Source organism: Apodemus sylvaticus, chromosome 4 (genome assembly GCF_947179515.1).
Source record: "Apodemus sylvaticus chromosome 4, mApoSyl1.1, whole genome shotgun sequence".
Taxonomy (NCBI): domain Eukaryota; kingdom Metazoa; phylum Chordata; class Mammalia; order Rodentia; family Muridae; genus Apodemus; species Apodemus sylvaticus.
The window spans coordinates 18,938,142-18,960,928 of record NC_067475.1 but is presented as its reverse complement, the minus strand read 5'-3'; the positions used below and the strand labels follow the sequence as shown (position 1 = coordinate 18,960,928).

At 38.8% G+C, this 22,787-nt stretch overlaps 1 protein-coding gene across 5 annotated transcripts in view; it reads right to left on the bottom strand.

Annotated features, from left to right (window-relative positions):
- The window catches only part of LOC127682610 (guanylate-binding protein 1-like), a 265,092-nt gene that overhangs the window by 12,197 nt on the left and 230,108 nt on the right, over positions 1-22,787 (bottom strand). Inside the window, exons 1-6 of one of the 5 annotated variants that reach the window (XM_052179064.1) lie at positions 21,827-21,895; positions 15,940-16,140; positions 13,955-14,082; positions 4,942-5,051; positions 1,770-1,966; positions 1,228-1,470 (exon numbers count right to left, since the gene is read on the bottom strand). The exons of 2 other annotated variants lie outside the window; for them this stretch is intronic. In XM_052179064.1, coding sequence (XP_052035024.1) covers positions 1,228-1,470; positions 1,770-1,966; positions 4,942-5,051; positions 13,955-14,082; positions 15,940-16,129 — 868 coding nt within the window. In that variant the 5' untranslated portion in view covers positions 16,130-16,140; positions 21,827-21,895. Of the gene's footprint in view, positions 1-1,227; positions 1,471-1,769; positions 1,989-4,518; positions 4,554-4,941; positions 5,052-13,954; positions 14,083-15,939; positions 16,141-21,826; positions 21,896-22,787 lie in introns of those variants that run through there. 2 more of the 5 variants (XM_052179079.1, XM_052179062.1) reach the window with 2 other exon arrangements.

Below are 22,787 nucleotides of genomic sequence, written 5' to 3'. Positions count from 1 at the left end.
ATGTCAGGGCCTTCCTCTCAACAGTTCTATATGAGTCAGTCCTACATTTTCTTTTTTGTTTCTATAGTTGTGATGAATCATAGATTTTCTTTTTTTCTTTTGTTCAAATCTCTAATTACATTTTGTGCATGTGTTTTTTTTTTAATTTGGTTTTTCTTTCTTTGTTTGTTTATTGAAATAGTTTAGCTATATATCAAAGTTAACAGAAGTCTGAGAAATGTTAGAAATGATGAATTTGTATTTTTGATCCTCCTGCTTCCACTCCTGCAAAAATAAGATTACAGATTTTCAGAGCTATACCAGTTCATATGGTGTTGGGATAAAACCAACATCTTTGTGAATGCTTGTAAATCATTCTATGATCTGACCAACATCCCTGGCCCATGAGGTGCCTCACTCTATGGTGTTCCCTATAAATATCAGTGGAAAAATCCATATTAAATTATCCGAAGACAAACAACTTCACACACTCCAAAATCTAATTTCTCCTAATATTACTTTCCCAATAAATAAGACAATATATAGGAAATTAAGAGATTCAGTCCAAGGTGGCATATTGTAGTTCCTTCTTGGACCTACCATACTGTCATATTTTATTATAATGGAAATGTTTAAATTTGGCATCAAAATATATTAGCTTCCATGTCTCTTTGACACCTTTTTTCCTTAGACACTTTTTTTCTGCCATAATTTTGTTCTAACCCAATGAATGATTACTTAATTCTACTCAAGTGTTATATGTCTATAAATTAGAGACCTTCCTACAAAGCTTGGAACCAAGTTTACTTTCCTACTATCATGTTCTGCTCTATCAGGACATCACCACTGCATCATGACTCCACACCTCTCATGTATTCTCTTCTTTCAGTCACATAACTTCTACTTTCCTGAATTGGTAAGTCATGTCCTGCTTTACTCTGTTGCATTAGTCCAATGTGGTATTTGATCTTTTGTGACTTTCAGTTAGCCTCTCCATGAGTAGGGAACCATGAGCAAGTGGAAATTGTTTTTCAGGTTACATTGGATTCTGATGATTTCCCCTCCCCTTTGTTATTACAAATATGAGATTCTGAGAAGTAGATTTACTTTTCAAGTAAATTCTACCATGAGAGACATACAATACATTTCAACAACATCAACAATTGGTATTTGGTCTGGTTTGAAGTGGCTTTGTCAGTATCATACAATGGGGAGAAGACCCAATAAGAGGTAGAAGGGATGACTCACGTTTCCCATTGATTATGATGCCACCAGACAGAGTCTTGACACCAGAATCACTGTAGATGTATGAGCAGAATTTTTCAAATTCTTCTACAAATTCTTTATTCAGCTCCTCCTCCCGCATAAACTCTAGTTCCCTAAGTTGCTTCCTGTCAGCAGGCCTGTGGAAGATGAAGCATTTCCTCTTTGGGAAGAACTTCCTGATACACAGTCGTGGCTCATTAAATCTTTTAGTATTCTCATCAGTACCTTAAGGAAGAATATATTAGATGCAGTAAACTTTAAATAATTTTTTTAAAATATATGACCCTTTAAATAATACAACTTTCCCAAAGCAAGGGGGTAATAATTTATGTAGAATGAGCAAAACCAAAACAAAAGGAATGAAAAAGATCAGGCCTTCCTAACTCAGCCAGGCTGCGTTTTCATTTGCCACAGTAGCACTGAGGAAAGCATAATTACAGGGTCAAGAATTTTATCAGGAATGCAGATATTATCCTTCTGCTCTTGTTACCATTATATCCCAAACTTCCATTGTCCCCATTTACCTTTTTTCAGAGCCAGTGAACTCTCCAGGTACTCATCAGGAGTGATAGATTTTCCATCTTCTTCTAGATCCAGAGAGAAATCCCTCAGAGTCCACACAAAGTTGGGAAAGAAGCCTACAAAGTTACCTGAGTCATCTACATCACTCTGATCAGGTGAAGACTTTGATTTGATTAGATCAGTAAGTTTTGTCACATAGCTGGCATCCTCAGTTAAGAAATCTACAGGGAAAACACCATTTTTCATTATGTGGATCTCACTACTACCCCTTAAAAAACAACATATTTATTTGTTAGCTTATTTATTTTCAGAAATAACTTGGTCACAAACACCTATTTTATATCTTCAATGGAAAAAGCACTGTCCCTGGGACAACCTTTTAAAATAAGCAAAAGAATGCCTGCACTATAGTTTATATCATACTTAAAGAGACAGACAATAATTACATGAATGAAATACAAAAAAATCCTCAAATATTGCTAAAATTGTGATGCAGAAAAATAAACCAGTCCAAGCAATAGTAAGTCAAATCATGGATCTGCCCAAGGAGCTTGCACAATGTATTCTTTAAAGGGATACCATTATTCTGCAAGATTCTCGGTTTATCAAAAGTCCAAACATGAGGGATAGCAGAAGAACATTCCAAATAGAGGTTATATCACTTGTATACCCTTACATAGGAAAATGTGATAATATACTGAGTATAAATCACTCCTACCAGTGTGGTGGGGCACACCATCCAAAAGACCTACGTAGACAAACCCTAGTCTTCAATTTGATTTACAGTAAATGGAAGGCACTTTATGTAGAGAAGATATGATACAACATCATTTCTGAAGATCATACTGCTGGCATTCTAATTGATAATCAAGTGTATAAGCAAAGAATCATTTGTTAGCTGACATACTCAAGACAAGATAAACTTAGAGTTTGTCATGGAAGGTATGTAGCAGCAATGGAGGGGGTTGTTCCCTAATTGGTTCTCAATTTGTTCAATAAAGAAGGCCAGGAGCCAATTGCAGTTTGGAAGGGACAGGTAGGACTTCCGGGTCCCAGGAGGAAAAGGAGACACAGGAAAAGAACAGAGACTTTTGGGCGAGGTTTCAGGAGGAGAAGCACAATACAATCATGTAAGATCTTGGAGGAGCTAGAAATAGTGGCCCCTATCACTGCAAGATAGGCAAGGGGGTTGGCAGAGGGTAGCTGATACAAGCCATTACATTTAGGGCAGGAAGAGAGACAGGTATAATAAATTATTAAGTGCACACATTTCCAAGCAGAAGGTATTTGAGAACAGTAATTGTGCTCGTAAGCTAATTCTAAAGTAATAAAGCTACCTGAGTGTTTTTGATTGCCCAAAGGTGGGCAGAGAGAGAAACCTGGTTAGTGATGACTGCTTGGTAAAGCTAAGCCTGGAGGAACAAAAGGGAACTGGGAAAGGCTAGAGTGCAGGCAACAGCTTAAGGGTTCCAGCTCCCAGGCAAAGGTGGTAGCATGTTTTTAAACTAAACACAACATAGAGAATATGTCAATGTAAGGAAGTAACTCTGCTAATGGAGCTGAGAAGGGTAGAAAAATGACATCTTGTATACTAGGAAATGGTTATATCAAGTGATTTCTATGTTTTAAATCTGAACAATTATGCGAATGATAGGAAACATTAATACATTTAGAAACATAGAGGAAGAAGAGATTTTGTTAATTTTGATTTGAATTGTCTCTAAGACACCTACATGAGGTGTTCCATCAGCAGCTAAATGAGAAAGGCTGTATGTGGCTGTAACTACAGATAGATACTTGATCACAGCTGACACATAGGTGCTCCAGAAGCCCTTGAGGTCCAATGATAGTCCCTAGCGACAAAGTAAAACCAGGCTATCACAGGCACAGTGACTAGAGTCATACACTTAGAAGCCACAAGAAGAAGAGAAAGTAAACAGGAAAGGTTTGCTGGTGTGGTGGGTGGAATATTGGATAACTTAGAAACTCTATTGCTTAGAGCCACGTTATGCAAAAAGGAAGAAGAATTCAACTCCTGTAATCTGCTGAGACAAGCAATACAAAGGCCCCCTGGATAATGAGTTACTTGAGGTAAATATTTGAAGTTAAGTTCATTGAAATTTAGCAAAGGTTGATAACGATTTAGGCAAAGTAATAGGAGCACTGAAATAGTATGAAAAGAGGAGGGAACAGGAACATCAGGTATAGATGAGTGTCTTTTGGTCAAAAAATGTTGTGTCGAGTAGATGTTTGAAAAAAACAAAACTGGAAAGTTGCTGTACTCTGAGAGCCCATACTTTAGAAACCCTTGTCTTCTTTTTATTGGCATTAGAATGAGATTGTGCAACGTGGTCTACATACGAAGCATACCTGTGTCTTCTACAGTTCCTTAACTTGAAAAGTGTGAAGGTGGGATGACCCAAAACAGATGGTACCTCCAAGCACCTGAGAGATGAGCAGGGGATATTTCTTTCAACACATTTACTGGGCAGTTAGATGGTAACACAGATGCTGGCAGGAATGGTGATTTGTGGGGACACAATTTTAACTGATGTTGAAGATTTGAAGGCTGTGGAATATTAAGTCAGGAATGGATTTTCTGAGCAGTCTGTGACTCTATTTAAATGACACATAGGCCAGGAAAGCTTGAACTTGTGGTGGCACTGAGATAAACCTGGTAAAGTGAAAAGGATTTTTCAAATCCCTTACATTTGCAATACAATTATGGTGGTTGAAAGACAATGGTCTTACCTTCTGGTTCAACTGATGAAATAATGAAACTATTCCTTCTAGGTTTAGGATTCCTTGATGAGATTGTAGGACAAATATTTCCTATAGTATTCAGTGGGCAGCCAGCATATTACTAACATTTAGAGATAATGATAATACTGATTGCTGAGAACATGAGTTCTGAATCACATTGAGGATTTAGAAAAATTCAGGAATTGATGAAGATAGGGATGCTCTCAGCATCTCTATCTCTGTCTATGGCAACATATGATGTAAGAAGTTAGAATTTGGTCTGGAAAGTGAGACAAACTCACATGAGGAGTATCAGAATTTGTTAATGAGAGACATACAATACTAAGGTCCTTGACTGCCTGTCTATCTCATATAATAATGATGATGATCTTTCTAGATTTAGGACTATGCTAGAGTACACCAAAAGGATACTGCAACTGGTCCATGGCCTGCTGGTTGATGGTTCCTATGCTATTGTAGATGAAGGTGCTGCTGAGGAGGACTGCCAAGGCAAAGATCCAGCAGTCATTCTGGTTGACTACCTACAGGTCAGTGGGTAAAGAAGAGTGACTAAGAGACTTTTCATCAACTCAGGTAGGCAAAGAAAGACTTTGTCCCCCATCAGCTATGACATCAAAGGTAACTCATTTCTACTACATAGTAATTTTCTACCTGTACAATGATTTTATGAATCTTCAACTCATGTGGTATAATTCAAATACAACAGTATACATCCATGTATATGAGAGCATGAAGGACATTTACACTTAGAAGTCATAATGCTGGTTAGTTACTAAAATCTATCCTGGCATTCTAGGTTTTACTCACAGGGCCATGGTAAGGGCCATTTTAGCACTAGGAAAAATAAGACAAAAGAGTTTTTTTTGCCTCATATTGGGGAGAGTAGTAATGTGATCCTCTGTGGAAATAAATGTTAGTATTTCAAATTGTGGTGGTTTGAAATAAAAAAAAAATGATGTCATAGCAAATTTTGTTAGATTGGATGAGAATGGCCTTTACAGGTTTGTATTTTTAAAAGCTTTGACATCATTAATGGAGTGGAAAATGTTTAAAGAATTAGAAGTATTAGGAGGTGTGGCATCACTGGAGAAGTTAAGTCACTAGGGGTATGATTTAAAGTTTCAAAAGCCTATTCCAGTCTCTCCCCTCCCCCTGTTCTCTCACCTTTCCTCCCTTCCATTCTCCTACCCCACTCCATCCCTTCTTCCCATCCCCTCTCTCTTCTGCTGCTCATGGATCAGGATATATCTTTCACCTGCTGTTCTAGCACCATGCCTGCCATTCCTGCTGCCATGCTCTCTACCATGGGGATAATACACTAAGCCTCTGAAACAGTTAAATGCTAGCTAAATGCTTTTAAAAAAATAATAGTTGGTGCACAGCCAACCAGGAGAAAGGAGAATGTGATCTCCCAGCAGTGCTTTCACTTCTGGGCATGGAGGTGAGATCCCCACTTTCCACAACAACTGTCTGGAGGGGAACAGCTAGGAGTGCAAAGGGCATATGATCAGTGGAGGAGCTGGGAGAGGGTCCTTCTGGTTTCCATTTGCACCACGTAGCCAGGCAGCTCCACAATCTTCCATGCATGGCCTGCCAGGAGAGAGTAATCTCCCACCAGTGCTTTCACTACTGGGCACTGAGGTGAGATCTCCACTTTCTCTCGAATAATGGTCAGAAGGGAAATGGCTAGTAGTGCACAGGGCATTCTCTCAGTGGAAGAGGTGGGGAAGGATCATTCTGGTCATCATTTCTACCAGGGAGCCAGGCAGCTCTAACTCCCTCTGTGCATTGCCCTAATGGAGAAAGTGATCTCCCAGCAGCACTTCTGTGCTCAGAGGTGAAAGATCCACTTTCTCTCCAAAAACTGTCCAGAGGGGAATGGCTAGGAGCATACAGGGCATACACAGTATTGCAGCTGGGACAGGATCCTTCCAGTTGCTATCTGCACCCAGGATCTGATTGGCTCCCCAGCCATCTGTAAACAGATCCCAACAAGAGATTTGGACTCCCAGGAGTGCTGGCACAGGCTTACAGGCCTACAGAAGGGACTACAGCCAGAGATAGAAGGCCACCAACTAACACCAGAGATAACCAGATGGCAAAATGTAAGTACAAGACCCCTACCAACAGAAACCAAGGCTACTTTGCAATATCAAATTCTCCCATCAAAGCAAGTCCTGGAAACCCCAAAGCACTGGAAAAGCAAGAGTTGGATTTAAAATCAAATATCATGATGCTGATAGAGGACTTTAAGAAAAACATAAATAACTTCCTTAACAAAATTCAGTAGAAGAGAAATTAACAACTAGAAGCCTTTAAAGACAAAGCACAAAAATCCCTTAAATAATTACAGGAAAAGACAAACAGGTGAAGGAACAGAACAAAACCATACAGGATCTAAAATTGGAAGCTGAAACAATAAAGAAATCACAAAGGAAGACATCTCTGGAGATAGAAAACCTAGGAAAGAAATCAGGAGTCATAGATAAAAGAATCACCAAGAAAATACAATAGAGAGATGAGAGAATCTCAAGTGCAGAGGATATGATAGAAAGCAGTGAAATAACAGTTAAAGAAAATGCAAAATGCAAGAAGTTCCTAACTCAAAACTTCCAGGAAATCCAGGACATGATGAGAAGACAAAACCTAAGGATAACCGGGATAGAAGAGAGCTACAAATCTTAACTTAAAAGGCCAGTAAATATCTTCAATAGAAGAAAACTTCCCTAACCTAAAGAAAGAGATACCTGTGGACATAACAGAAGCCTACAGAACTTAAAAAAGATTGGACCAGAAAAGAAAATCTTCCTGTCACATAATACTCAAAACATCAAATGCACAAAAGAAAGAATACTAGAGACAGTAAGTAAAAAGGTCAAATAACATATAAAGTTAGATCTATCAGAATGATACCAGACTTCTCACCAGAGACTATGAAAGCTACAAGAACCTGGGTAGATCTCATACAGACCACAAGAGATCATAAATGCCAGACCAGGCTACTATACCCAGCAAAACTCTCAATTACCATAGATGGAGAAACCAAGATATTACATGACAAAACCAAATGTACACAATATCTTTTCACAAATCCCGCCCTACAAAGGATAATAAATGGAAAACTCCCACATGAGGAGGGAAACTACATCCTAGAAAAACAAGAAATTAATCCTCCATTAAAAAACCAATAAGAAGATAGTCACATAAACAAAGCTCCACAATTAACAACAATATTACCAGGAAGCAACATATCACTTTTCCTTAGTATCTCTTCATGTCTCTTAATGGAATCAGTTCCCCAATAAAAAGACATAGGCTAATGGACTGGATACTTAATAGGATCCAACATTTTGCTGCATACAAAAAACCCACCTCAGTGACAAAGAGACACTATTTCAAAGTAAAAGTCTGGAAAACAATTTTTCAAGCAAATGGCCCCAAGAAACAAGCTGGAGTAGTCATTATAATATGGAATAAAATTGACTTTCAAGCCAAAGTTATCAAAAAAGATAAGGAAGGTCACGTCATACTCATCAAAGGAACAGTATACCAAGAAAAACTCTCAATCCTGAATAGCTATGCTCCAAATTCAAGGACACCCACATTCATAAAAATAAATAAATAAATAAATAAATAAATAAATAAATAAAAAAATAAAAAAATAAAAAATAAAAAACTTTACTAAACTTCAAAGCACACATTACACCTCATACAATAATAGTGGGAGACTTCAACACACCACTCTTATCAGTGGACAGATAATGGAAAGAGAAAATAAACAGAGTAAAAGTGAAACTAACACAAGCAATGAACCAAATGGATCTAACAGATATATATCTATTGAACATTTTATCCTAAATCAAAAGAATATACATTCTTCTCAGAACCTCATAGTATGTTCTCCAAAACTGACCATATAATCTGTCGCAAAATATGTCTTAACAGATACAAGAAGATGCAAATAACCACATATATCCTATCAGATCATCACGTATTCAGGCTACTAGTCAACAACTTCAAAAACAATAGAAAGCCCACATATTTGTTCAGGAAGCTGAATACTATACTCAATAATAACTTGATCAAGGAAGAAAGAAAGAAAGAAAGAAAGAAAGAAAGAAAGAAAGAAAGAAAGAAAGAAAGAAAGAAAGAAAGAAACAAAGAAAGAAAGAAAGAAAGAAAGAAAGAAAGAAACAAAGAAACAAAGAAACAAAGAAACAAAGAAAGAAAGAAATTAAAGATTTTTTAGAATTTAATGAAAATGAAAGCACAACATACCCAAACCTATGGGAAACAATCAAGGACCTCCACATAAAGCCAGACACCCTGAAGCTAATAGAAAAGAAACTGGGGAAGACCCTTGAGGACATCGGTACAGGGAGAAAATTTCTGAACAGAACACCAATAGCGTATGCTCTAAGATCAAGAATTGACAAATGGGACCTCATAAAATTACAAAGTTTCTGTACGGCAAAGGACACCATCAAAAGGACAAATCAGCAACCAACAAATTGGGAAAAGATATTCACCAATCCTACATCAGATAGAGGGCTAATATCCAATATATATAAAGAACTCAAGAAGTTAGACTCCAGAAAACCAAACAACCCAATTAAAAAAATGGGGTACAGAGTTAAACAAAGAATTCTCACCTGAAGAACTTCGGATGGTGGAGAAGCATCTTAAAAAATGCTCAACTTCATTAGTCATTAGGGAAATGCAAATCAAAACAACCCTGAGATTTCATCTTCCACCAGTCAGAATGGCTAAGATTAAAAACTCAGGAGACAGCAGGTGTTGGAGAGGGTGTGGAGAAAAAAGAACACTCCTCCACTGCTGGTGGGGTTGCAAATTGGTACAACCACTCTGGAAATCAGTCTGGCGGTTCCTCAGAAAACTGGGCACCTCACTTCCAGAAGATCCTGCTATACCACTCCTGGGCATATACCCAGAGGATTCCCCACCATATAATAAGAATACATGCTCTACTATGTTCATAGCAGCCCTATTTATAATTGCCAGATGCTGGAAAGAACCCAGGTATCCTTCAACAGAAGAGTGGATGCAAAAAATGTGGTATATCTACACAATGGAGTACTATTCAGCCATTAGAAACAATGAATTCATGAAATTCTTAGGCAAATGGATGGAGCTAGAAAACATCATACTAAGTGAGGTAACCCAGACTCAAAAGGTGACTCATGGTATGCACTCACTAATAAGTGGATATTAACCTAGAAAACTGGAATACCCCAAACATAATCCATACATCAAATGAGGTACAAGAAGAAAGGAGGAGTGGCCCCTTGTTCTGGAAAGACTCAGTGAAGCAGTATAGGGCAAAACCAGAACCGGGAAGTGGGAAGGGGTGGGTGGGAGGACAGGGGGAGAGAAGGGGGCTTATGGGACTTTCGGGGAGTGGGGGGCTAGAAAAGGGGAAATCATTTGAAACGTAAATAAAAAATATATCGAATAAAAAAAAGAAAAAAAGAAAAAAAAGAAAGAAAGAAAGAAAGCAGTCCAAAGAGGAAAACGCATAGCTCTGAGTACCTCCAAAAAGAAACTGGAGAGAGCATACACTAGCAACTTGACAGCACAGCTGAAAGCTCTACAACAAAAAGAAACAAATACACCCAAGAGGAGTAGAAGTCAGGAAATTATCAAACTCAGGGCTGAAATCAACCAAGTAGTAACAAAAAGAACTATATAAAGAATCAACCAATCTAGGAGCTGGTGCTTTGAGAAAACCAACAAGATAGATAAACCTTTAGCCAAACTAACTAGAGGGCACAGAGACAGTATCCAAATTAACAAAATCAAAAATGAAAAGGAAGACATAACAGAAACACAGGAAATCCAAAAAATCAACAGATCCTACTACAAAAGCCTATATTCAATGAAACTAAAAAATCTGAATGAAATTGCCTGGATGACAATTTCCTAGACAGATACCAGGGACCGAAGTTAAACCATGATCAGATAAACTATCTAAACAGCCCCATAACCCAGAAACAAATAGAAGCAGTCATCAATAATCTCCCAACCAAGCAAAGCCCAGGACCAGATGGGTTTAGTACAGAGGGTTATCAGACTTTCAAAGAAGACCTAATACCAATACTCTCCAAACTATTCCATAAAATAGAAACTGAAGGAACACTACCCTATTCGTTCTATGTAGCCACAATTACTCTGATACCTAAAATACACAATTACCATACAAAGGAGAACTTCTGACCAATTTCCCTTATGAATATTAATGCAAAAATACTCAATAAAATTCTTCCAAACCAAATCCAAGAACACATGAAAACGGTCATCCATCATGACTAAGTAGGATTCATCCTAGGGATGCAGGAATAGCTCAATATAAGAAAAATCCATCAACATAATCCACTAGATAAACAAACTAAAAAAAAAAAAAAAAACACAGGATCATCTCATTCTGCTGAAAAAAGATTTGACAAAATTCAACACCCCTTCATGATAAAAGTCTTGGAAACATCAAGAATTCAAGGCCCATACCTAAATGTAGTAAAAGCAATTTACAGCAAACCAGTGGCCAACACCAAACTAAATGGAGAGAAACTTGAAGCAATCCTACTGAGATCGGGGACTAGAGAAGGCTGTCCACTCTCTCCCTACCTAATCAATATAGTACCTGATAAAGGACTTCAGCAAAGTAGCTGAATATAAAATTAAGTCAAACAAATCAGTGACCTTACTAAAGGATAAACAAATTAGAGAAACAACTCTCTTCACAATATTCACAAATAATATAAAATACCTTGGTGTGAATCTAACTAAACAAGTGAAAGATCTATATTACAAGAACTTCAAGACTCTGAAGAAAGAAATTGAAGAAGATCTCAGAAGATGGAAAGATCTCCCATGCTTATGGATTGGCAGGATTAATATAGTAAAAATGGCCATCTTGCCAAAAGCAATCTACAAATTCAGTGCAATGCCAATCAAAATTCCAATGCAATTCTTCATAGAACTATAAAAAGGAATTTGCAAATTTAGCTAGAATAACAAAAAGTCTCAGGATTGTGAAAACTATTCTCAACAATCAAAGCACTTGCAGAGTAATCACCATCCCTGATCTCAAGCTGCACTACAGAACAATCGTGATAAAAACTGCATGGTATTGGTACAGTGACTGGCAGGTAGATCAATGGAACAGAATTGAAGACCCAGAAATGAACCTACACACCTATGGTCACTTGATCAAAGGAACAAAAACCATCCAGTGGGGGAAAAAAAAGCAGCATTTTCAACAAATGGTGCTAGTTCAACTGGCAGTTAGCATGTAGAAGAACGAAAATCAATCTATACTTATCCCCTTATACAAAGTTCATGTCTGAGTGGTTCAAGGATCTCCACATAAAACTGGACTCACTGAAACTAATAGAAAAGAAAGTGGGGAAGACCCTTGAGCACATGGGCACAGGAGGAAAGTTCCTGAACAGAACACCAATAGTTTATTGCCTGAGAACAAGAATTTACAAATGGGATCTCATAAAATTGCAAAGCTAAAGTAAGTAAAAGGACACTGTCAATAGGCCAAAATGGCAATGAACAGCTTGGGAAAATATCTTTACCAATCCTACATCCAAAAGAGAACTAATATCCAATAAATACAAAGAAATCAAGACCTTAGACTCCAGAAAAGCAAATAACCCTATTAAAAATAAGATACAGAACTAAACAAAGAAATTTTAACTGCAGAATACAGAATGGCTGTGAAGTACCTGAAGAATTGTTCAACATCCTTAGTCATCAGGGAAATGTCACTCAAAACAACTCTGAGATTCCACTTCACACCAGTTAGAATGGCTAAGATCAAAAATTTAAGTGACATCAGATGCTGGAGAGGATACAGAGAAAGAGGAACACTCTTCCATTACTGGTGGAATTGCAAACTGGTAAAGCCACTCTGGAAATCAGTTTGGCAGTTCCTCAAAAAATTGGACACAGTACTACCTGACGACCCAGCTATACCATTTCTGGGCATATACCCTGAAATTTCTCCAACATGTAATAAGGACACATGCTTCACTTTGTTCATAGCACCCTCATTTATGATAGCCAGAAGGTGGAAAGAACCCAAATGCCCCTCAACAGAAGAATGGACACAGAAAATGTGGTACATGTATACAATCTACTACTGCTCAGCTATTAAAAACAATAAATTCATGAAATTCTTAGGCAGATGGATGGAACTAGAAAATATCATCCTGAGTGAGGTTACCCAAACACAAAAAACACACATAGTATGTACTACTTGATAAGTGGATTTTAGCCCAGAAGCTTGGAATACCCGAGATATTTTTCACAGACCACATGAAGCTTTAGAAGGAAGATCAAAGTGTGGATACTTTGGTACTTCTTAGATGTGATACAAAATACCCATGAGATAAAATACAAAGTGTGGAACAGAGACTGAAGAAAAGACCGTTCAGAAACTGTCCCACCTGTGGATCCATCCCATATACAGTTACCAAACCCAGACACTGTTGTGGATGCCAACAAGTGCTTGCTGACAGTAGCCTGATATAGCAGTTTTCAGAGAGGCCCTGCCAGTGCCTGACAAATACAGAGGGGAATGCTCTCAGCCAGCCATTAACTGAGCTCAGGGTCCCCAATGGAGGAGCTAGAGAAAGTACCCAAAGAGCTGACGGGATTTATACCTCCATAGGAAGAACAACAATATGAACCAACAAGTACCCCCAGAGCTCCCAGGGACTTAACCACTAATCAAAGAGTATACATGGAGGGACCCATGACCTCAGCCATATGGTTAGCAGAGGATAGCCTTGTTGGACATCAATGAGAGGAGACGCCCTTGGACTTGTGAAGGCTAGTTGTCCCAAGGTAGGGGAATGCCTGGTCAAGGAAGCAGAAGGGGGTCGGTTAGTGAGCAGTGGGAGGGAGGATGAGATGGGGGGGGATTAAGAGGGGAAACAAGAAGAGGGGATAGCATTTGAAATATAAATAAAGAAAATATTTAATAAAAAATAGTTGCCCTGGTTATGGTGTCTCTGCACAGCGATAGAACACTACGTAAACCACAAGTTTTATATTGCTTTCCTCTCATTGAGAGTGCTATGTAGAAGTTACAATTCTTATCATTTCTATAGGCTCACACTTAGGTGTGTTCAGAAAATGAATAGTCAAATTTAGAGACACCATTAAAGTCTCACCAAAACATGGGGTGATAGTATAAAAGAAAAATGGCAAAATAATATTGTCAGTTATGCTTATAAAGGCTGACTCTCTGTGAATCAGTTGACTTTAGTTTCAACTCTTGGTTCCTATGTCAGGTAAGTGATACACTAATTTGATGCATCAGAACTACAAATGAAGATTGGGAGTGGAATATTGAAGCACCCTGGGTAAATTTGTAGGTGTATGTTCTTTGTACCTTCTTTACGTCTTCCAGACCTTCTGTGTCAAGCAGAACCAGAGTGTGTTCTGGCTTCTGGGGATGAGGGAGGCACCACATCCAGATGCCCTTTGTATGAGACTGCACAGTGGAGCCCAGGGAGAAGCCTGCAGAGTGTGGATGAGATGGAGAGATAAAGAGCACATGATTCCTCAAATCTCTTTGAAATGGACATATTTACGATTTATGGGAGAACAATCAATTATAAGTATTTGTTTTGATTACAAACTCAGAATCATGGAAAGTTAAACATCCAATGATGATTAATCATTCATTTCCCATCAGAAATATCAGTGGACTCTTGTTCCTCCTAGATGATCCTTCTAACAAATATCATGTAATTAATCAAAAATTAAGTTGACTGTTTCTACTACTGCATTATTTCTTCCACTAATAAATGCTTAAACCTTTAAAAGAAGAAGTAATTGGTTGTTAGCGTCTTCCTCTGTATATGTAAGGCTCTGGCAGGGACCCTCCAGAGACAACCATGGCATGCTGTTTTTGGTATACACTTGTTGTCCATACTAGTGTCAGGGTTTGTTGACTGTTTATAGGATGAATCCCCAGGTAGGGCATTCTCTAGATAACCTTTACTTAAGTTTCTGCTCAACACATTGTCTCCCTTATTACTCCTGTGGCTATTTTGTTCCTTTTCTCAGAGGAACCAAAGCACCCTCACTTAAGTCCTCCTTCTTCTTGAACTTGGTGAATTGTAACTTGTTTATTTTGAGCTTTTGGGCTAACATCTGCTTATTAGTGAGTACATACCATGTATGTTCTCTTGCGATTGGGTTGCCTTGCTCAGGATGACACTTTCTAGTTCTATCCATTTGCCTAAGAATTTCATTAATTCATTGTTTTTAATAGCTGAATAGTACTCCATTGTGTATATATACCATAGTTTCTTTATGCATTCCTCTGTTGAGGGACATCTGGGCTCTTTCCATCTTCTTATGCTAACAACCAACTATTAAATTGGGCATGGGGTCCCCAATGGAGGAGCTGTGGGATGGTCCAGAGGAGCTGAAGGGGTTTACAGCCCCATGGGAAGAACAATGATTTCAGCCACCCAGATGCCCCAAGACTCCCAGGGTCTGAACCATCAACCAAGGGGCACACATGGTCCCAGCCAAAAATGTGGCAGAGGAAGGCCTTGTTGGGCATCAGTGGGAGGAATGGTCTTTGGTCAGGTAAAGGCTCAGCAGAGGCCCGAACAAAGGGAAACCAAGGGGGGAGGAGGGAGTGTATTGGGTGGAGAGGCACATATGTGGAGACAGGGGGAAGGAGGAAAGGGAGGGGTTGGGCGTCTTAGGGGAGGAGGATATTAGGAAAGGTTTTACCATTGGCAATGTAAATGAAGATGATATTCAATAAAAAATATTATACTCATTCTGTTTTCTAAGGTTAGTACTTATTTTTTTATATATTTTTGAGCACAATAAAATGCTAATGGCTGCTCCTATTTCCATGCCTTACTTTTCAAAAGTGAACCCTATTCTAACAGTGATGGAAAATATTTTAGTTTCTTTTACTGTAGAATGTACATCCAGCCTCTGCCTAACATTTAATGATAACATGAGTCATGCAGTGAACATTAATTGATCACAGTGTTAAGAATGGACTTTGACATTCTCAGGAACCATTCTGAAAGCACAGTTTTATGTCAAGTGTTCATTAATTCCAGAATATAGGCAATATGGTTCACATTTATTGATCTGACACCCAATGTATATAAGTATTAAAGTAATGATTTATTGTAAAAAAAAAAAATAAAAAATAAAAGAAGTACTCGGATTGTTGGAAGAAGCGCCAAGAAGACTAATTCAGAAAAGCCAGTCCACTGATGGACACAAAGCATCCCATATCACCTGAGTCTCTGAATTTTTCTCCTCACATTTGCTTGCTGGATGCTGACAGTGGAGGTGGGAAGGAGGACTGAACAGAGCTTTGCTGATAGCACTCACCATTCTGCTTTCCAGCCAGCTTATTCATCAGATAGGATTTGCCTGTGCGGTACAAGCCCACTATTGCTACCACCACCACAGGCTTTTCCATAGAAGACAGGATTTCCAGTGCTTCCTGGTTGACCACCAACTGCTCACTGGAGTTCTCTATGAGGCAAACTGGGCCTGGCATGTGGATTCCTGAGGCCATTTCCAGAGTACCTTTATGTTTGCAGAAAAAGATAAAACAGGATATGTTCTGAGTCAGTTAGAAGAATTCACCTCAGTGACTTGGACAATCATGAGCATGATGGTATAAACCAACGGGTGCAATAGCAGCATGCACATCTTGTCTGGGAACCCAGCTATCTACCTGAAACTACTATGGCCATGGATCTTGAAGGAGATCCTATTACTGCCACTTTATTAAACCAGCATCACTCTTAACTCCATTTTAAATATTTATCCTCATTCCCACAGATAAGTGTAGCTCTCATTCCTCATCAAATAAGGTTTTCTTGTAACAGATGGAGACCATTACAAAAACTACAACTAATCAAAGTCCAAGGAACAAATGATTATATGGTACCCAGCCCCAGCTTCAACATGAGTTCTGCACCTAAGGCTCAGGGAACATCAGAAAAAAAGGGAAAGGGGTGAAAAGATCTAATAGTTGGAAAAACAGGAAGTCTGATGTGAGACTGAGGTTCCTAAAAGTAATAGGGAAGCTTGACCCATGTAATCTCAACAACTTGGCTACCTAAACAAGACCCAAAGAAGTACAACACCAAAAGACATGCTTAAAATTAAAGGGGAAATCTCATGGGGCCTGAACCCTAAGCAAAGCACTACAGGCAACTAAGAAATGCTAAGATTGGAAATACACTTCCTCATGGAAGAGCTCCTTAGTTATCCATTATCAAGTGGTCTGTATTAAAATCATGTACATTAAATAACATTATACATATGGAACAGATTGTGTGTTCATTGATTTAGAAATATATACTCCTGTGTGTGTGTGTGTGTATGTGTGTGTGTATGTGTGTGTGTGAGTGTATGTAATAAAGAGAACAGCAGGTGGTACATTAGAGAGGTTATTGGAGAGAGGAAGGGAAGGAGAGAAATGAGGGAATCATGTCTTAATTCCAGAAAATTAATATTAAAAATAAAATGGATCAAAATGTTGTCTACTCATGTAGAGAGCCTTATTGAGTGAGGTGCCATGACACCTGGCAGGAACTTGACATTGACCAATGTGAAGTCCCTCTTCCAGCCTTTGAGTGGGAACTCCTGTGTCAGCCATAATCTCCTCCACCTAGGGTGGAGTATTCAAAGGTGAAGCCTATTGTTCTTAAAGGAACTGCAGTTTCCTGAGAAACACTAGCCACCTGTGGAGCAACTGAACTAATTCTGCTTAGAAGCTTCCAGCATTTAGCACCTGCCTATATATATTGGGAGTTCTTCATTAAAGTTTGAGATCTTGAATAGCAGGTGTTATCTTGGTCTCCATCTCTTTTTGCTGCCTTCCTATACATCTTCAGCTTCCCTTCCAGGTAAGTCGTTTGATGTAACTGCAGGCAGATACATACTCAGAATTTATTCTTTGCATATTTTTAAGTGTCCTAGAGGCCTTAATGACTGCACTGAAGAGTAATTTACGTTTAAAACTAATTTTGAAATCCTTAGATAACTAGAAAAGTTCAGCTTTTTTAGAGTTCCCCATGTAACACTTTCCAAATCCCAGTATTTTCTGTGACCACAGCAAAATAAGAGGATTCAGAATTGAAACATTTTTATAATACCCTAGTAAACCTGCATGTCATAGATCCTCACCTCATTTAATCAGCTTTCTATCAATGTTCGCTCCTTGCTGTATAATTGAAAACAGGATCCTTCATCAACCATCAGATACCTGCCTTCCTCTTATCTTCAGGAGGGTTTTACTCTTTGCCATTACTTGGGCATCTTATAAGGGGATAAGCCAGTCCTCTTGTAGAATGGCCATTACTTGTTTTTATTGACAGTTGTCAAATATTTGTCAAAATATTTGTTTTGAATATTGTACTGGCTGGTTTTGTGTGTCAACTTGACACAGGCTGGAGTTATCACAGAGAAAGGAGTTTCAGTTGGGGAAGTGCCTCCATGGGATCTGGCTGTGGGGCATTTTCTCAATTAGTGATCAAGAGGGGAGGTCCCCTTGTGGGTGGTGCCATCCCTGGGCTGGTAATCTTGGGTTCTATAAGAGAGCAAGCTGAGCAAGCCAGGGGAAGCAAGCCAGTAAGGAACATCTCTCCAAGTCCTCTGCATCAGCTCCTGCTTTCAACCCTGCTTGAGTTCCAGTCCTGACTTCCTTTTGTGATTAATAGCAATGCAGGAGTGTAGGCTGAATAAACCCTTTCTTCCCCAACTTGCTTCTTGGTCATGATGGTTGTGCAGTAATAGAAACCCTGACTAAGACAAATATATCAATCATTCTTGAGTCTTGGGCAGGGAGGTCACAAAATTGATACACTGCTATCCTAGGTGATCAGAAGAAGGGACTTGGCCTTGGAGCCTCGTGTAGATAGATGTAACTGGGCTCAAGCTACTACCTCAGTTGGAAAAGTAATTCCCTTAGTGCACTGGCAGCAAAGGAGCAGCCTTTGCAGCCCAGTCCTCCTTGGCAGATGCGTGCCCTGGAGAGAGTCTGGCATGAGACAAGAGAGACACTGGAGCTAGAAGAACATTATGATACCTGGTCTTTGTTTCTGAAATTGGCCTGCAGCAAAAGACATATTGGACCTGTAGGAAAATGTTGACCAACCCTAGAAACTGGTGTCACATCATGGTAAGAACAATGGACTCATAGTCATAGGGTGGAGGAAGCAACTCAAGTCTGATAAGGGGTCTAGAATCCTTGAACAGAGTGTGGAATCTGCAGTGGGTTAGATTGGAGCAACAGATTGCAAGTCACAGAGACAGTGATCCTAGAAGCAGAAGTGTGGCAAAGAGGTCAAAAGTTAAAGGACCTTCAACATCCAAGTCACAGCAGGAAGGAACAGCAGAAAGTTTATGACAACTTGCTATGTCCTGATGGAAAGAACTAGGCAAAACCCTGAGGAAAGGCTCTCCTGCAATCAGAAGGCTTGACTGAGATGATTGTGTCTTTGTTATGGGCTGTCCTCCAATCAGAAGTCTTGACTAAGAACATAGTGTCTTTTGTTTATTTCATTGTTCATTTGTGCTTATATTTTTTAATCTCCAATTTGTTATTTTTTATTTTAAAAATCTTGTATTCATATATAAAAAATAATAGATAAATTACTTTGAAATTTTTTTAATTGATTACCTTCGGCCCCTCAAAGTGTATGGGCCACAATCTACATTTTGGAAAAATAAAATTGTGACTTTCCTTCTTTTCTTAAAAATGTTTTCTCTCTGCTTTCACCCGTTACTTTATCCTCATCTCTACTGCATCTATTCTAATCCTTTAGCCCATTCACTGTTGGTTTTTGTTTTCACTACTTAAATACATTACATTTTTCCCCATTTTGGGTCCTGCTATTTTTCTAAAGCCCTATAGTCAAGAGTTAACACAGTGTCTTTTCCTGCAAGATATACTGGGAAAGCCATCAAATCACCACAGTTGGTGCTGCAGTAAATTTTGCCCCAAGTGAAAACAAATCACCAGAAGACTCACATCAACATTTAAAGTGGGAAAAGAAAAGCTGCAAATTGTCAACTGATGCATGGTACCAAGGCATCAGAATGGCATCATGTCTAGAGGGAGTAACCCTCAAATCTAGAAAAGTGTGAGGTGAATGAGTTTCATGCTTTGAAAGTAAATATTGGTCAGTGAAAAGCACCACAGCCATTAATATTTCTGTTAAACCTGGTTAAAAATAGGAGCATCTCAACACAAACATTCAAGTAATTCATGTCAAATAGGCTAGAGGAGCCAAAGATTCTTAAATGGTTACTATCCACAGAGAAATAAGAGAAGAGGAGAAGAGGAGGAGGAGGAGGAGATAAAGGAGAAGTAGAAACAACTTCATGTAAGAGAGCATAGGAAGAAACACCTTCAAGGAAGCAGAAGGTGAGCGAAAGACAAAGGACAAGGGATTAAACATGTCCAACCTTGAACACCATCTCTGTGGGAGGACAAAAGAGCTTTCAATGAACCGGAACAGCAAATAGAATCATGGATAACATCAAAACCTATGACCTTAAATGCAGAGGTCCTTGGCCTTTGATTTAAGAAACAAGGATTGAATGACTGGACAAAACAAACACACAACAACAGAAGACCCAAACACAGAAAAACCCAATGTTCTAAGCCTAGATAAAGCTCAGGGATTTAGAAACTTGTTACTCTTCAGGATTTGGGGGTTTAGTCCCTAGCATTCATGTCAGACAACACAAAATCATGTGCTCTTTCTACTCCAGGCATCCAAAATCCTCTTCTAGTTTCTTCAGGCACACACACACACAAACACGCACACACAGAAACATACATATGCATATATACACATACATGGCTTACATACATACTTATATACATAAACATTAAAAAATAACAAATAAAACCATTTTTAAAACCAAAAATAGTGAACTTGCTAAACAAAAAAAATTGGGGAACACATCAGAACAAGCACAGCATATCCAAATAACCCCCCCCCCAAAAAAAACCCTAATCATGTGAAAATTAGCCACAAGAATACCAAATAGGATTACACAAAACTAAAACATTTCTGCACATTGGCAGAGACTGGTAACAGAGTAAACACACAGCCTTCAGAATTGGAAAAAGATCATTGCCAGCTATGTCACAGAGCATAATATCCAGGAAAATAAACACTATAAAAATAAACACACACACACAAATACAAACAACACTATGGATCCATCAACAGGACAATGAACTGAATAGTCAAGTCTCAAAAGAAAAATAAATAACAATAACATTAATAATAATAATAATTTTGAAAGTGTTCAACGTCATTAGCTTGCAGAGAAATGCATATTAAGGCAACTTTGAAATTGTTTCTCTCCCCAGTCAGAAGGGTTATCATAAAGAAAGTAAATGACAAAGAGTGGCTTCTGTTTGCTTTAGTACTTATCACTTCTGGTTAGCTCCACAAGTGCCAGGTCTCCCTTGTTCTGCTTCCTGTATCATCAGGGAACAGGGCAGAGACTCTGTCATGTTTCTGGATCAGAACCTTTCCCTATGAACAACAATGGACCTAGGAAGCTAACAAGGTGAGAGTTTGGACTTTTTACAATTCTTTTTAGTTCTGTGTATGTGGATTTACCATGCATTTGTGGTGCCCACAAAGGACAGAAGTTGTTTAATCACCTGGAGCTGGAGCTGCAACAGGTATGAACAGCCTCGCTTGGGTGACAGAAACCAAGCTTGGGTTTAAGCACTAAGCCATCTCTGGAATCCTGGTAGTTTATATTTTTACACAGATTGTGCCCCCACAAAATGGGAAGGAATCAACAATGATAGCCCAGAAAAGGTGTTACAGTAAAGTTTATGACTTCCTCAGTCATCACTGGGATATCTGTTTTGACATGTTCCAAGATATCAGAGGTGTAAAAAACCTCAGTTTTCAAGAGGTGGACAAACTGGCAACTGTGTGAATGAGTTTGTGTGAGAGTCTTAGGGTAGGAAAGATTATTTAAAGTACAGTGAATTCTGAAGCCCTCCACCACCAACCTCTGTGGAATCCAATGTCTGATACCTATTAATTGAGCACACCAGAAACAATGGAGTTGACAGCATATATTCTCTCCACCCAAACTCTGGATTCTAAAGTCCCCTGTGCAACAGCAGCCTCCTGTGGAAGAGTTATTTACTGGGATTCATCACTATACTGGTCCCATACCTGTCCTCTTGCCCTGTCTCACTTGGAGGAGAAATCCTTACCTTTGGGTAGAATGTAGGACTTGAAGAGGGGCACTTGTCTTCTTCCTCCTAGATCAGGATGCTGTGATGGATGCCTTCTGCACTTGGTGTTTTATCTCCCCTCCAATTCGCTGGGCGGGCCAGTGCATTAGCAAACATTTTCTGCTGAGTCACTTAGATTAGAGCTATTTCTGCAAACACAGTAATAAAGAAGAAATTAAATTAGGAATATTCAGTATACTTAACTCATCAGTGGCTGGTGGAGAATTCAAAGAGACTGTTTGATATCAGGTTATCACAAAGTTTCTCTAGCTTTTCCAGCTAAGGAGTTCTAATAACTCAGTGCTGGTTGTTGGGGGACATAACATTCAGCCTATGTTCATGAGGCAGTTTGAGAAGCTCAGGAATAACACTTTCTTATCTGATATTATTTTGGGTTCAGCGGCTTTGAACACTAATCTCACAGATGCCATAATTACTCATGTTTACCTATCTAAGGCTGTAAGCTCTCTGAGACAATACCCCAGTTTACTAAGTCTGAATCCTGCAAACCTAACCCATGTCCTAAAAGTTGATATTGGAGAACTAATAAATAATAATGAAGATAGCTCCCATGTGCACATTCGTGATATGCATGGGCTTTTCACACCACCAGATTCTCACAAATAATACTCCTGCCATAAATAATGTAATGACTAAAATAACAGAGTCCCTAAGCAAAATTTTACTAGATGCCTTGTCTCTTAATGAATGATATTAAAATGAAGTCAGCATACTCAGTTGTTTGTAGGGGTCCATCACAGGCTCAACACCACCTTAAATCAATGGAAAGCCAAGAGGCTCCCAAACATTTGACATTCTAAAAAAAAGACAGTAGAGTACTGCATCCCTTCCTTTTGTTTCTCCCCCACCCATCTGTGCCTCCTTTTGACAGTATGCTTCCAATAAACTGTTAGTTTTGTTTTCTAAATATTTTGTTTTA